The following is a 15,630-nucleotide window of genomic DNA, read 5'->3' as shown; positions in this document are numbered from 1 at the left end:
GGGTATTTACGCACTTCTATTACAAACATTATGACGACACTTATAATGACACATGTAATGAACTGCATGCATGGGGATATGCCAGAAGCAGTGTTCACAATAAAGCGAAAATAAACATGTCATCGTTTGATATGACTCTAAAATCCAACACAGCAAAAACACAGGTGACGTGTGATTTCAGAATAGTCGTGTAACTTGCCTTGATACAACTGAATGTGGACTGCAGTCGTCCAAAGACTTTCCACGGACGCAAATGCTTCCATTCTTCAACTCTTACACAGCCTAGAAATCTCCAAATGTATGTGTAAAAATCTGAATAAGACGTGGCTCTCTATGTACATAAGTCTAGCACTAGCGAGGCTTTTTTGCTCGATTTTGATTTAAAGAAGCTCAGGGAACATGTTTACATTCTGCAGTATAAACATCCTGCCCATGTTCCTGTCTATCTGGAAAAGAAACACGCTTTTCATCTGACCATGGATCTTCTTAGTTGAAGTGCTTTTCTTGAAAACCATTTCGTATAGGCTTCATTTGACCTTTTTTACAACTGAAAAGCTCAAAACAGGGTTTATTCTTTTTTATTTTAAAAGGATTCATTTCTTCATTTGGAAAAAACTTAAAGTACAGAGAAAGCGATAATGAAAACAGCAAACATTACATTAATGAATGAACATATAGCCTACCCTATGTATAAAAAGAAAAAGTACAAAACACGATGACCATCCTTCTAAAAGTTTAATTAATTATTTGTTTAAAATATTTATTTTTAACCCATCTTTGTAAAATACAGAATCTCATGGGCATTGATAGTGCTATGGCCTATTATTTACAATAATAAGACTATAACTGCGCATTATTTCAAAGTGCTGAGTGTGTACAGATGTTGAAGCCCACCCCCAGCAGAACTGACAGTAGGAGGGACACAGGGCGGCCTCTGACGTGCCTATGTTCAAGAGCCCAAGAGTAGCTGATGGAAACAGATAAGTAAAAGCCCAACTCATAAAGGAGGAGCAAGACGACAGGATCTGAAGCCGAAAGAGCTATTTTTTCTTCACTGTTCAGTTTTATGGTGGATAGTACTATCGCAGGAGTAGTGCGCAATTACGCATTATATATATAAAAAACAGAGAGAGAGAGAGTTATTTTGAATACCGCAGTGTGTTGTTAATGAAAGCAGCGTAAAATTGCTATTTGTTTGATCGTGAATTTTGTCGTGTGTATGTGTGTGAAGAATGACGGCTGAAGTGCCGCAGCCCTCCGTGCAGACCCCTGCCCACAGCAGCCCCATTTCGGAGAAACCGCACGGACAGACGCCTGTGATGGAGACCTCTTCCTCATCCATCACCAAAACCAAAAAGACGAACGCTGGAATCCGTCGCCCTGAAAAACCTCCGTACTCTTACATCGCGCTTATCGTCATGGCCATCCAGAGCGCACCAACCAAACGACTCACTCTGAGCGAAATCTACCAGTTCCTTCAGAGTCGCTTCCCGTTTTTCCGAGGCTCGTATCAAGGCTGGAAAAACTCGGTGCGTCACAATTTGTCTCTGAACGAGTGCTTTATTAAGCTGCCCAAGGGTTTGGGGAGACCCGGAAAGGGTCATTACTGGACCATCGACCCGGCCAGTGAGTTCATGTTTGAAGAAGGATCATTCCGCAGGAGGCCGCGGGGATTCAGGCGCAAATGTCAAGCGCTAAAACCCTCAATGTACAGCATGATGAACGGGCTGGGATTCAATCACATACCCGAGTCATATAACTTTCAGGGGGCCGGTGGAGGCCTGTCTTGTCCTCCAAACAGTTTATCTTTGGAGAGCGGGATTGGGATGATGAATGGACATTTGGCCAGCAATATGGAAGGAATGGGCTTGGCAGGACACTCCATGTCACATATATCAGCGAGCAGTGGACATTCCTACATGGGGAGTTGCACAGGATCCTCGGGGAGCGAGTACCCCCACCACGACAATTGCGCATCGCCGCTTCTCACCAGCGGAGGAGTTATGGAGCCCCATCCCGTATACTCAAGCACGGCTTCGGCCTGGCCTCCAGCGCCTTCCGTTTCTCTCAACAACGGGGCGTCTTACATTAAACAGCAGCCGCTTTCTCCGTGCAACCCCGGTGCCAACTCACTGCAGCCTAGTTTACCCACACACTCTCTGGAACAGTCCTACCTGCAGCAGAACGGTCATGGCACCACCGACCTTCAAGGTAAAATTTTAGGATGATCTTTGTCTACCTTGTTGTCTATTATATAAATATAGGCTACCCCAGATTAGGCGAGAGACATTATTAAATCATACTTGATTAAATAACATCTGAATCGAATGTCTAAACGCCAATTTCAAACGGGGAAACAAAAATAAATAAAAAATTTTGTGGGTTTTTTGGTTGTTTTTTTGCCAATGGAAGTTGGTCAAACTTTTCATTAATATGCGCCTATTCATTTTACTGTATATTTAAGTAGAAAAATAGTAGGCTAATACTGTTGCTCAACATGTTCTAAACATAATAATTCTGAGAAACTGGTAAATACATTTGTTTGGTTATTATCGATAATTGCATAACATGGACACTGTACTACAAAGTGTGAATATAACGTTCCTATTCGTCCTCGTTAAAGTAAAAAATCAAAGAGCAATGGACTTTCCCATGTCTGTGTTTTCAGACTATTTTACAGGAGGTCGTTATACAGAAAGTAGACATCGAGTGTACGAGTTTTTTGCTCGCAGACTGGAATCATTCTACGCATACACTAATAGAAGGACTTTCTGTCTGCCTCCTTTGACCATTCTGGGGCAAGAGCGAGGAGTCACGCCATAAGCCCCGCAGCACTGTCCATGGGGATTCCGCATGCATGCAGCCCCGCTGCCAATTAAATTATCACATCAAATTTATTTACACCAATCTGAAATGTAGACATTATCATAAACAAATTACTGCTATAATAAAAATAAATTTAAAATCTTTGTAATGCATGAAACCTTTGCTCATTAACACTGATTCTCAAAATAACGAGTTGGCAAAATGAGCTTCATTGCTTGACAGAACAATTGTTATTTTAGGCCTACATTAGCAAATAAAATTGTATTCAACTTTGAGTAATATATTTTCACATCTAATAACTACTGATTAAGTTGCTATTGCTATATTGTTTCATAAAGTTACTAATATTGCCAGCGTTAATTTCCAATGGATTTTACCTTAACTAAATGTTTGTAACGATTTTTTTCCCGCTCTATCAGCTAGATTAATACAGGCTGAAAAATGTGTCGGGCGTTTGATAGCCAATAGCTAAATCCAAAAATGTGGATTTGAGTTTGATCTTTAAGATAAGAAGAATTTATGAGATGCAGCAGTCACAGCCAATATTATGTTGGCCTATCTCAGCATATTTTTCTATTACACTACTACTACAATAATAACATTAATATTAATAATAAACTGTTGGAGGTTTCGATCATTAATGGCACTACATTTCGCAGGCCAATACAAACTTGCATCCAAGCAAAACGTAAAAAAACCATAATGAAATAGGGGATGAACTGAACTAAATACAATGTTGAATTTCATCGTATTTTTCTCTCTGTAAATCATGTATTGCTATATATTTGTATCTCCACAGGTATTTCCCGCTATCATCCCCAGTCTCCCAGCATGTGTGACAGGAAAGAGTTTGTCTTCTCTTTTAACGCCATGGCCTCTTCAGCGATGCATTCACCAGGGAGCAGCTCATACTACCACCACCAGCAGGTCTCCTATCAGGATATCAAACCCTGTGTTATGTGACAGTATTATAACAAACTCTTTGCTGTTCGAACGACGTGCACCTGAAAGCAGACGTGCAGGCTGAATGCCCAAATGAAGAGTGGAGTGGTGAAATGGAATGGTCTATGAGAGGACTTCTTTGGAAAGGGACATGGCATCAAGCATTGCCGTAAATTACTAAACAGAATTTGATAATGGAACCAAAGTATTAGAAAATGTCAAACTCAATACAGGAGCATTCCAGAAAGGCCAGTTATGTACTTACAGAGAGGTAAAAATGGAAAAACAGCTTCAGTTCAAATCTCTGCAAATCTTTAGGCCGTGAAAAAATAAATAAATAAAATAAAAATAATAATAAATAGATTTCAGAGCACCTAATTTCTTACCTCTCGACACTAACTGCTGGCGGATGACTACCATTTTGAGTGAAAACTCTCTTTTTTATTATTATTATTATTTACTTTTTCGTTTGTATGAACATTTGAACAAAAAACAGTTTTATTTCGGGTTGAGTTGGTGAATACTTACAGGAAATGAAGGCACTTTTAAACCATGAAGCGCAACTTATTTATTCTGATTTTCTTTTTTTAGGCTACAGTTATAGCCACAGTATTGACTGCTTTATTGGCAATATTTGCCCAATGTATCATGAAGGTTAAATATAAGCACTGTTTGTTATTTTCATTGTGTTTATTTCGTTGTACATACCCATATTGACACGTCTTATTCCCCAAGCACTGTATAAACTGTACATGGTGTAGGAAATATATTTAGTAGATTTCTTTCCAATGGCATTACATTTTAGTTATGTAACACAGGTTCTAAGAAAATTAAAAAGTAAATAACAAATGGAGTTTGTAATAACTGTTGAAAACATGACTTTTCAAAACAAGATTTTTTTTTTTTATCTTAAGACAGCTTACATTGTATAGCATTAGTCATTTCTGTGTCATTCATCAATTCATCAACTAAGTGTAATAATATAATTCATTTTTAAACACGAATCATCGGAATTCAGATTAAAACATAGGTCTACAAAAAAACGCAAAATAATGATTATATCAGTCATACTATGATAATATCATGGGACAAAAACAAGTATTATTTATTATTGTTATTCATTTATTATTATGTTTATCATGTTTATTATGTTTGTAATTATTATAATTATTATATTTTGATTTATTTATTTATTTTTCATTTTTATTATCGTGGTTGTTGCTCAATATTATTCACCACGATTATTTCATTCTTGAAGAAGTGTCCGCACACAACAGACACTCCATTTAAGAAAACAAGCGGATCAGGAGAAATTAAAATGTTTATTACTGCTCCTTTAAAACTAAAACTTTATAAGAACGTTTATTCAATTTTCTTTTAATATAATCTTTAATATATGGGGGTTTGAGACTGATTCAGATTAATTCTTCGTGGAGGAACAAATGCTTATTTGTTTAAAGAGAACTGAACCCCAATGCAAAATACTCATTCATTCGTCAAAAGAACCACAATGATCAAAAGGTTAAAAGAAAGTTACGAACATTTTAGCATTTTGAAATAGAACTGCAATAATGTAATAAGACTAATATGACGGCACGCACAAATAATAGCCTAATATTGACATCCTCTAATCAAATTTGAATGTGAAATTGCATTTCCAAGGAAGCGTGTAAAGAGTGCACTGTTACGATTCTAAGTGACCTATTAAATTTGAGACCTATTTTACAATATTTATTTACTCATTTATTAACATAAGACATTGCGGTTAATGCATTCTAGCTTAAAAGTTTTGGTTTTATAAAAACAACAAATAAAAATAACGATTAAACTGAGATTTTTGAACCATTGGCGTGTCCAGGCCCATGTGGGGCACAGATTCATTCAAGGGTGGCATAAAGAGTAATTCATCATCCATAATAATAATAATAATAAAATGTTATTTAGTTAAATTATTTATTAATTCTTATTAAAAGTGAATAGCCTACTGTAAACACAGAATACTCGAAGTAGCATTTATTTTTACATTTTGTATTTTTTCAGTATATTTTTTATGTAGTGTCTCTTGAAACTGCATAAATGTTATGGACACTGCTACTATAGTGACTGTTTCTTTAACAGCGAATCACGTTCAGTTTTAAGGAGTTTTCTAGAGATTAAGCTACTATACTTACATTAAGGTATACATACCACGCAGAAAGGAATAGTTCACAAAAGTGAAAATTCTCTCATCATTCACGCACCCTTATGCCATCCCAGATATGTATTGCATTATTTCTTCTGGAGAACACAGATATATTTTTTTAGAAGAATATCTCTTGTCTGCAGGTCCATTATTAAGACCTTATTCAGGCTAACGCCATCTTTGATTTTGAATGGGAATGACAACAAGTCTGTGAGGGATAGACTCACCATCTCTTCAATGACACAAATGGTATAAATCTGTATAAAGCGCCTTGATCATATCTGATTTTCCACAACTCATGCTGTCTGGAGTTCTTTGTCTACTGAATGTTCTTGGACAGATATTTTATCAATGTTTTGTCCACAGAACAATCCAAAAAGCCTTTAAACTGCAGTACAGCCCATTGAAGAGACTGTAAGTGTATCCCTCACAGCTTTATTGTCATGATGGCACTAGCTTGAATAAGGTATATACAATGCAAGTGAATGGGGGCTAGAAGTTTGAATCTCCAAAAATCACACAAGTCAGCGTAAAAGTAAACCATAAAACTCCAGTGGTTAAATCCATGAGGTAAATATATGTTTCATAAATAAACAAAAGCAATGAAACTTCTGGATTCCAAAATATTTATAAAATTATAGTAGCATCAAAAAGAGTTCAAAGTTCGTGAACATGTTGAAACGTAGGCCTACATATTTAATGTACATATTCTTTATTATACAAGTTGCCTGCATCACAGGCAGAAAATAAATGAGGATAGGCCTATTACCGTATGGAGTCGCTTAAATAATTGAGTCGTTTTAATAACACAAAATAGGTGTCGTTTTACAATGACTTTAGGATTCATATTGGCAATATATCCAACACTAACCAGGTGCTTTTTTTTTAATTTGCTGACAAATTAGAAGTGTTCCGTTTCTATACCTTAATTTGATAGGCTATGTGAGTGCAATAATATGTATTATACCCATGAACTTTCCGTGTATGTGCACAGTAAATCATGATGATTTATTGTGCACATACATGGAAAGTTCACCCCTAAATTTATATATTATATGTTAGATAATACAAATATTCCTGCATAGTCTATTGACCTATATAGTAGACCTTATTATTTTTAGCTAATTCTTTTCTTATTTACAGTGCATCCAGAAAGTATTCACAGAATTATTCCAAAATTGATTAAATTCATCATTTTCCTCTAAATTCTTTAAAAATTAAAAACGAAAAAAAATAAAGCCTTTGCTGTGAATACTTATGTACATGTGATTTTTTTCGTTTTTTATTTTTAATAAATTTGCAAAGATTTCAAACAAATTTCTCTCACATTGTCAATATGGGGTATTGTTTGTAATTTTGGAATAAGGCTGTAACATAACAAAATGTGGAAAAAGTGAAGACTTGTGAATACTTTCCGGATGCGCTGTAAATATAAATAAAATAAACAAAAAAAAACAAAACCATGGTCACACCATATACTTCAAAAGGTGTAAGAATCTCAACTTAAACTGTATTAAATGTATGAAGTGAAATTTTGCAATTGTCCAATAGGTGTCTGCATAAGTCTATGTCCTAACGACACTCAAGCGCTCAACGATTACTCAAGACAGAGCAAGTATATCTCCGACGAGTTTCAAGAAGTCTACTTAAATTATGATTCTTTTGGGAAACAGCTCATAATTCTAAGATGATTTGTACGAAAGTCCGAGCTCTTGGGGGGGTCCCCTTTCACCAACTTGCATTATAATAATACATTATATTACAATTATATATTATAAATAATGGTACATGCTATTTACACCCATGTGCAAATAGTGGCAGATATTATTTGTGTAACAGGAGCCAGCTGGTATGTGATAGATGTGTGCAGTGTGTGTAAACCTCACTTCCCTGGCCTCAAGAGGTGCACTAGTGACTGACGCTAGAGGATATAGCATTAAGCCTCCTAGTTAGAGTGCTCACCTCCCATGCAGGCCAATGTCGGTTCAAATCCTACTCGAAATGGGTCGAGCAGGATCGGCAGCATTTGCACTCCAACCTGGTGCAAATAATAAGACTGAAAACAAGGATTCCAACCGCAGTAACTGACAACAGTACACATTCACACTGTCTTTACACCCCACAAAACTGCAGTGACATCTGTGTATTATGCCATATATTCCTGTGGTTTCATCAGACTATTGGGGTGCAAATAGCTGCACTGTGTGGCTGATACTAATTACACATAGACACTCCATTAATGAATTCACTATGAAATCAATAGGCAGTGTAATACGTGTAATACATTATATAAACTTTATATTAGCCTTCTTTGATAAGCATAATTGCAATGGCAAAAAAAAAGATATATTCTTATTAAACAGATTATTTAAGAAGACATATATGAGTAATTAACCATGGAGTTTTAAACTTAAATAGGCCAAAATAAATAGTTTAAATATGTTAACAAAGGAGGTTGGAGTGAGAGTGTGCAATGAGAGATTCCCTCTCTCTCTTCCTCCAATAGCTGGTTCAAATAGGCTCGTCTATATTCTTTATTGCAGGCTGGCTGCAAAATGGCAGTAAGGCTTAAAGTGTCGCAGTAGGTTAAATCTGTCCACTGCCTTGAAGTATAACCAGATAATCTGTTAATATTTAGGCAGGTCTATTAGTAGTTCGGTAATTCTAATTCTGTTCTGTGTGCATTTGTTCAGTTTCTGGTCAACGTAACAAAACCTTAGGCTATGTGAGAGCCCCTTATGATTCACATTGTATACATTCACGTTACATGCATTTATTGCCTCACTTTCATTCATCTCTATGATTTAGCATCAATACATCTGAAACTCAGTCTTATTAAAGCCATCATTATTTCTTTATTATTATTTATTCACGCTGGTTTGCACCTACTCCGCACAGTGTTAAATCAACCCAACAACTTGGTTTACAGAAAACAACCCATTGCCTATCCTAGCACTGGGCCATTCTGTCAACCCAAATGTTGGGTTAATAGAAACCAGTGTTGGGTTACACTAACCCAGCAAATGAGTTATTCGTTCAACTCAAATGCTGTTTCTCTTTTACAGGAATGCTGGGTTAAATGTATCTTATAAGTGGGTTAACAATTTCAGGTTGTTTTATCCTTTAATGTTTTTAAATAAATCACACTATAATTGTGTTAATTTGATCCCTCCTTTATTTTGGATTCATATTTACAATTTTAATAAGGAGCTTGTAGAACAAAAACATATAATTTATAATTAATGTTACTACATTAGCCATTAAAAACATTAAACATACATTGCATCATTAAAGATACTTAAAATTCCAATGCCTATTAAAATAGAGGCATTGGAATTTTAATGTATAAAATTCATGTATAAGAATCCAAATGGAAGACTGCTACCTTGGCTTAAAAAAGATATCCATAAAGAACCATATATGGTGCTCATTGCCACATGGGGCTACTATCGAAATCAAATTAAAGTTGAAAACAAGCAAGGTACTCAATCACCAATACAAAATTATTTTATTAGGCAACAAACCATTAAGAAGCTGTTGGTTAATCCAGATTCGTTTTTAGTTTTTTTACAATTTTGTCTAATGTGCACCAATTGTGTGAATAATGCATATCCATTAACCTTTGGAGAGTTTTACACATACATTATCTTGTTGTTGACTTTTTTGGGTGGTGTTTTCTAGTAGGCTTGTCACTTAAATAAGTGTGTTTGTCTCATGCTATGAGGAAGGCAGCTAGTCTGCTGATACGCATTGGCTTTTTAATGTTTTGTTGCCTAATGAAATAATTTTGTATTGGAGATTGAGTGCCTTGCTCATTTTCAACTTTAATTTGATGTTAATAACAATTTATGTAGGAAATGAATAAAAAAAAAATCTATGTGCAGGCCTGCATTGCTTTGCATATGATGTGGCCTTGACATCTCAGCCTGCTGGAGATAATTCACAATATTTATTTATTTAGTAGGTATTTGGACGGATAGGGCTGCACGTTGGCAAAACATCTAGTGGCGTTGCGCAGTGACCAGGAACCAGTGTCCACGGAGCTACAGAATAAGTGCACCAAAGACTTCATGGACTTACTGGTTCCCTACTGCAGCTCCTGGCTCATAGCAATCTTTTCTGACCAGAGCGCTACAAGCACTTCTGGTGATGCTATACCGCTGATGTGCATGCATCCCCCTATGTGGGGGCTGTACAGGTTTAATGAATGTTCTTCAGTAAATAAAGGCAAGACTTGTGGTCAAGAAATGATTTATGACTAACAACCTGCGGCGGCGGAGCACGTCAAGCTGCGTTACTGCCTCTGTCAGGCATCTCCTGATTAAACCCTCCATTTCCTGTCTCAAACCTTATCCTCTGTGGGGGTTGAAACCTTGTCTTCCAACTCACCTTCTTGTTTCCATTCGAACCATACCTTTCCTCATGGCCAGTGAGCATTTTGCCGTTTTGGCCCGGCATGATCCTGGGGGTGTGTCTGGTCACCACCCCCTGGTTCTTTTACCCACCCTGCTGGCGAAGTGGTCGCTGCCCTTGGAGCCCTATTCTAACGTAAACGCGAGTCATCTCGTTGCCTTCAAGTTCTAGGTCGGCATTTTCTGAGGCTTGCATACCCAGGACTCATGCATCACCTTTGAGAAGAAGGTCACCTTACCTTCTTATTTCCTGCATGTAGGGTTGACCATTCTGCAGAGCATCGTGACGTCACATTGCACACTCTAGTGGAGGTTGTGAAGGAAGAGACTTGAAATCCCGTTCCTCATCCAGACCTGGTGCGTTACATCATTGGAAGTACATGGTTCTCAGGCATCTGTAATATTAGCGTGGAGGCTCATGCCTCTTCTGCGTGATTGTGAAAGCACCTAAGGTAGCGGAGGCTTCAACGGTATACGGCGAATAGGGCGAAGGGCTTTACGCAGAACTGAGTAGCGGTCTCAGGTACAAGTCGGTAACGTTTCCATGAACACATGGACATTCCTTACTATCGTCTTCCATATGAGCCTGAGTTATTCACGCGATGAAGCATGAGGTAAGTCAACAAGGTAGTTCAAATGTTTTCTGAGATAATTATCAATGTTTGAATCTTGACTACGCAGGTCAAAGTGCTATATGTCCCTTGCGAGGGACTTGAATTGTCGCGTGCACAAGCATTGGTGTCGGTATGAATGTGGATTGTCCGAGTCATCCAAAACACAATAGTCACTTAGATTGCTATAGTGATGAGGACGACTTCTTCCCATTTGTGGTGGGAATGGAGTCCTGTCAACGCGTGGGGGTGGACCCCTTGTTGCATACAGCTCCCTGGCTAATGGGGCCCTCAAGCCGCTTACATCACTCTGGGTTTGGAAGTAAATTTCCCACCTTCGTGGTGTAAAACATCTGGTCAAAACGCAAGGTGGCCGGACTGAAAACGGACTGAGGGGGGCAACCAGAAAGAGGGGCACCTGCATCCAACCAGGAGGAGCTTGAAAGGCATCTAGGAGGACGAAGTCAGAGACTGTACCACTAGGGGCAGCCAACATTTCTACTGGTTGTGCTAAAGAGGGGGCCCTCTTCGATGTCAGTTGTTGTGATGTACGTTTCCTGGGTGGCTAGGTGCACTTACCTGAGTCTGCTCTTAGCTGGGCAGCTTTGAGCTGCCTGCACAGGGTTCATTTACCTCCTGCATCTGGGCTTTATCTTCCTGTGCCCTGACACTCTCAACTTCTTGACTAAAAATTATCGTGACACAGTGGCTCTGATAGCTTGTTGTGAGGCATCCATAAAACTGTCCTGCAGATGTGTTACTCTTTCTTTTTTTTTTTTGTCCCTCTTCTCCCTAAGGGATTCAGAATATATGGACGTTATTCTTCTGGCTACGGTTCTCCATGTCCTCAAACCTCTCCCAGACACGCTGAAAATCCAACTTGGTTGCTAGCGGATTGCAGATAATTCCCACTCAGATGACTCCAGGTAATCATTTCTCGACATCTCCACTCTTGTAACCACATCGGAGAACTTTGCCTCCATGGCAGTGATTGATCGACATATCACAGCAAGAAGAGGAAAAGTATTAAAATTAGAAAAGTATGCAGAGCTCGCTATTCACATGTCCGATCCTCACATGGTGTGACGTGACTCCCCGCAGGTTTGGTTATAAGCAATAATTAATAATTATCAAAGACAATTATTCATTATTAAAATCAATAGAACATTGATTAGAATCAACATTAGATTATCAATCATCAAAGATAACTATCAATTATCAAAATAAATAAAGATTAATATTGCCGAGGCACCACCCTGGAATCAGGGTCTAATAACCAGACAGTATAACAGTCTCAAAAAAGGATTGTTCTCTTAGGAAAGTACGATGTCCGGAGAACATAAACATTCAAAAGGAAAACAATGAAGGCTTGAATCCAAGCACTGACATCCCCTGCCAGCCCTTGACACAGGTGCATGCAGAACAATACCAAAACACTACTCTTTAAAGCATAACAATTTTTTTTATGCAGTAATATTAATTAATAATCAATACAATACAGTCGATAAACTTCCGGCTTCCAACTACAAACTAAACAGTAACATGATTAGATAAGGTAACAAATAAGCCTATAACACATAAGAGGAGGGTATGTGTGTCATGCAAGGTGTCCGGCCAGGGAATGTGGCCGCGAATGTGGGCGGAGACACTGTTTAAATTATTATAATGCCCATTTAATGTGTGTCCACTGGTACAATAACTTAGGTATGAAACTGGGCTCAGATGAATTTAGTTAATCTGGCACCAAACACAAGGTCTTCACAATGATAACATGAGGAACTTTCAAATGTCCTTACATAACGCTGCCATTGAGATTTCTTTGTGAAAATTCAGTTTCCTTTTACACTGACATGGATTTCTTTGCTAGACTAATTTTGCTAGTATAAATATTATTTGGTACCATTTATGTGTGTTGAGAATGTGAAGACACTTTTCAACCACAAAAAGAGAGTTGGATTTTAAGTTACATCTTAATCCTGCATTTAAACAAATTGATTAGGCAAAGGGACAAAACACATCGTTCTAATTTCCTGCCTTATCATCCGGATTTATAAAACAGGTAAACATTCACAATGACAAAGTTTATGTTCACAAATCAAAGTTTGGACAGTGTCTGCATTCTCCACCAATATTTATGGAAACTTTAGCTGAAAAGTGAAAAACTATAAACATGTTTAATTAATCGTTATTCATTAATTTATCTGATTAATAAAGGAATATTAATCTATTCTGGGAATTTTTATGGAATCAATTTCAATCAATATGATTAATCAACATATTCATCCACTGAATATTTGATACAAATGCATATCCATTCTATCAACTTGTCACTGTCTTGGCCATAGGCAGTAACAATTTAATATTGATTAAGAGTGACTATTTTAGAGCAAGGTAGTAAAGATTGTCCCGATCCAGTAACAGCATCAAACAGCAACATGTGAATACAAACAACGTTTTATTGAAAATTCTAAGTCAAACTAACGTAAAAGACACACGAAACTAACGAACTACACTCTAAACTAACAAACTATCATACACACACAGTACCCAAAAGCAATGAGTAAAATAGAGAAAATGTAAAGACTTGAGTTCTCTCCTGTGAATCTGATGGGAATTGGTGCATCCCAAATAATGGTATGCTGAAAAGAGCATGCCAAAGGTGCCCAAACGGTGTACTTTTTTTGAATCGTGCACCCATACATGCTTCTTCGGCTACTATTGCTCATGTAAAGTGCAATCATAAACACAAATATAAATTTTTTATGTATGTTTTAAGTTTTATATTTATATTTGAACTAGTCCTAACTTAGTCCTCATACAATGCAACACTTTTTGTCACTTTTAAATGTTTGGACTGTGAAATACACAAAATCATTTGATATATTTATAAATCATATTTGAAGACAAAAAAATTGGTTTGCAATTTGTTAAAGTACACTTTAAAAGTAATAGCAAAACTAGGGTTTACACTTAATTGAATGATTGCAAGAATGTCAGACCTTGTCAGACCAATGTCAGCTGTCATTTTGCCAGCAGAGGCCACTATCTGACTACTGATTGCATGGAACTTACAATGCGACACCAGTTTCTCATTTGTAATGCCACTTGTGTGAGAAAATTCTCATAGGCTTTTTTGAGCATTACTGGGGGAATACTTTGTCAGTCTACATGGTTTTTTTCCCCTTGCCTTGCTCTTCTCTTGGAATGGAACAATACTTTTTAGTTGCATCCATACACATTTAAAACAAAATCTAATCAAACAGACTTGGTCAAAATAAATTAATCACATGCATTCTTTGAACTTGAGAAGAAGAATGTACAACAGTACCATAATATTCTGAGGAGTGGATGTGTGTTTCTGCAAAACCTATCTCTTTCCATTCAAAATGTTTTTTTGTTGTTTTAATGATAATATTTTATTTTTATTTAACAATTTTACTGCTTTTATAACAGTTTTATCTGCACTTTTATATTGCAGTCTTTATTTTTTCACAATACTCTACAACTATATAATGTTATTACATTTGTTACAATACATTATATAGTAGAACATATGGCAAGATGTGAAACATCTGGTAAGTTGATACTCTGATTAATAGTTGACAATGATATAACCTACAGATTACTGATTATCAGAATAGTTACCCTAGATCAGGGGTTTTCAAATTGGGTGAAAGTGAGCCTCCCCCTAGATAACTTGAAAACAGCCATGCTATATAACCAAAGAGCCATAGACATAGAACAAGATCAGGATGATGGACAGCTCTATTTTCTGATCACTGAGCAGATAACCCTCGACGGTCAAATAACTAAACTGAAAACATGCTCATTAACAAACACAGGCTACTATTGTCATCTAAATTAAATAAGAGCTATTTTGGAGATTTTAGGCTCCAGAAATATGACTCTCTTCACATTGACCATTCCAGAAGCCAAAATATCAACGTAGTGCCAGGCGGACTTAAAACCCCTTTGACTTAGAAGGGTTAAGCCAATTCAACTCTGAAAACATCAACAACAGACATCAAACAACATCAGCAAGATGGACAGCACTGTTTTGTCACAGTATCAAATGCATAAAACTCTCAAAATATCACTTCAATATAGGCCTACGTTAAGCAAAAAAGAAAAGAAAAAATATGATTGCAGATTTTGCCTCTTCATTTTCATCGATCCTACATCAGTGGAAACAATGAGTCCGACATTTTGATGCACACAGGTGATTGATGCAGGGCTGCACGGTAGAAAGGAATAAACGTAAATCATCCTCCACCAGCAGCCTTGATTGGTATTTGCTTTTAAGCAGGGTCAAAGCAGAAAACCCGCACTCACATAAGTAAGTGGAGGGGAAGGGGATGATGACTTTCATAGCCTTTCGAGAGGTGGGAAACGCAGTCCTATACGTAAGGCAATGCGATATGATGCTTTAGTGGCCTTAATATTAACAGAGATAAATGTCTGGATAACTCCCTTTTGTGTTTTCAATTCTTTCAGCTCTCTGTCAAAAAATTCCAGTGGCTTGGCCACCAGACTAGAGTTTGGCCTCAATGTGGCGCCGGAGATTACAGGGTCTCATACTATCATTTGCTAGCACCTCTTTGCAAATAACACACAGAGGCAGCGGCGCATCATCGGGACCGGTCCAAGAAAATCCCAA

General features: G+C 37.2%; 1 protein-coding gene across 1 annotated transcript; it reads left to right on the top strand.

The window, feature by feature from the left end:
- Positions 1 to 996: 996 nt before the first annotated feature.
- On the top strand, positions 997 to 9,064 carry LOC127622672 (forkhead box protein F1). Its single transcript, XM_052096696.1, has 2 exons — positions 997 to 2,211; positions 3,626 to 9,064. The coding sequence occupies exons 1-2, from the start codon at positions 1,233 to 1,235 to the stop codon at positions 3,787 to 3,789; spliced, it is 1,143 nt and encodes a 380-aa protein (XP_051952656.1). The 5' UTR covers positions 997 to 1,232; the 3' UTR covers positions 3,790 to 9,064.
- Positions 9,065 to 15,630: the final 6,566 nt, after the last annotated feature.

Source organism: Xyrauchen texanus, chromosome 29, assembly GCF_025860055.1.
Source record: "Xyrauchen texanus isolate HMW12.3.18 chromosome 29, RBS_HiC_50CHRs, whole genome shotgun sequence".
NCBI classification, from domain to species: domain Eukaryota; kingdom Metazoa; phylum Chordata; class Actinopteri; order Cypriniformes; family Catostomidae; genus Xyrauchen; species Xyrauchen texanus.
Note: the sequence above shows the minus strand (reverse complement) of the source record. Positions and strands in the feature narration are given on the sequence as shown.

Coding starts and splice junctions, on each gene's coding strand:
- LOC127622672 (XM_052096696.1), top strand. CDS start 1,233: ATGACGGCTGAAGTGCCGCAGCCCTCCGTGCAGACCCCTGCCCACAGC. Junction 2,212..3,625: donor TGGCACCACCGACCTTCAAG/GTAAAATTTTAG, acceptor GTATCTCCACAG/GTATTTCCCGCTATCATCCC.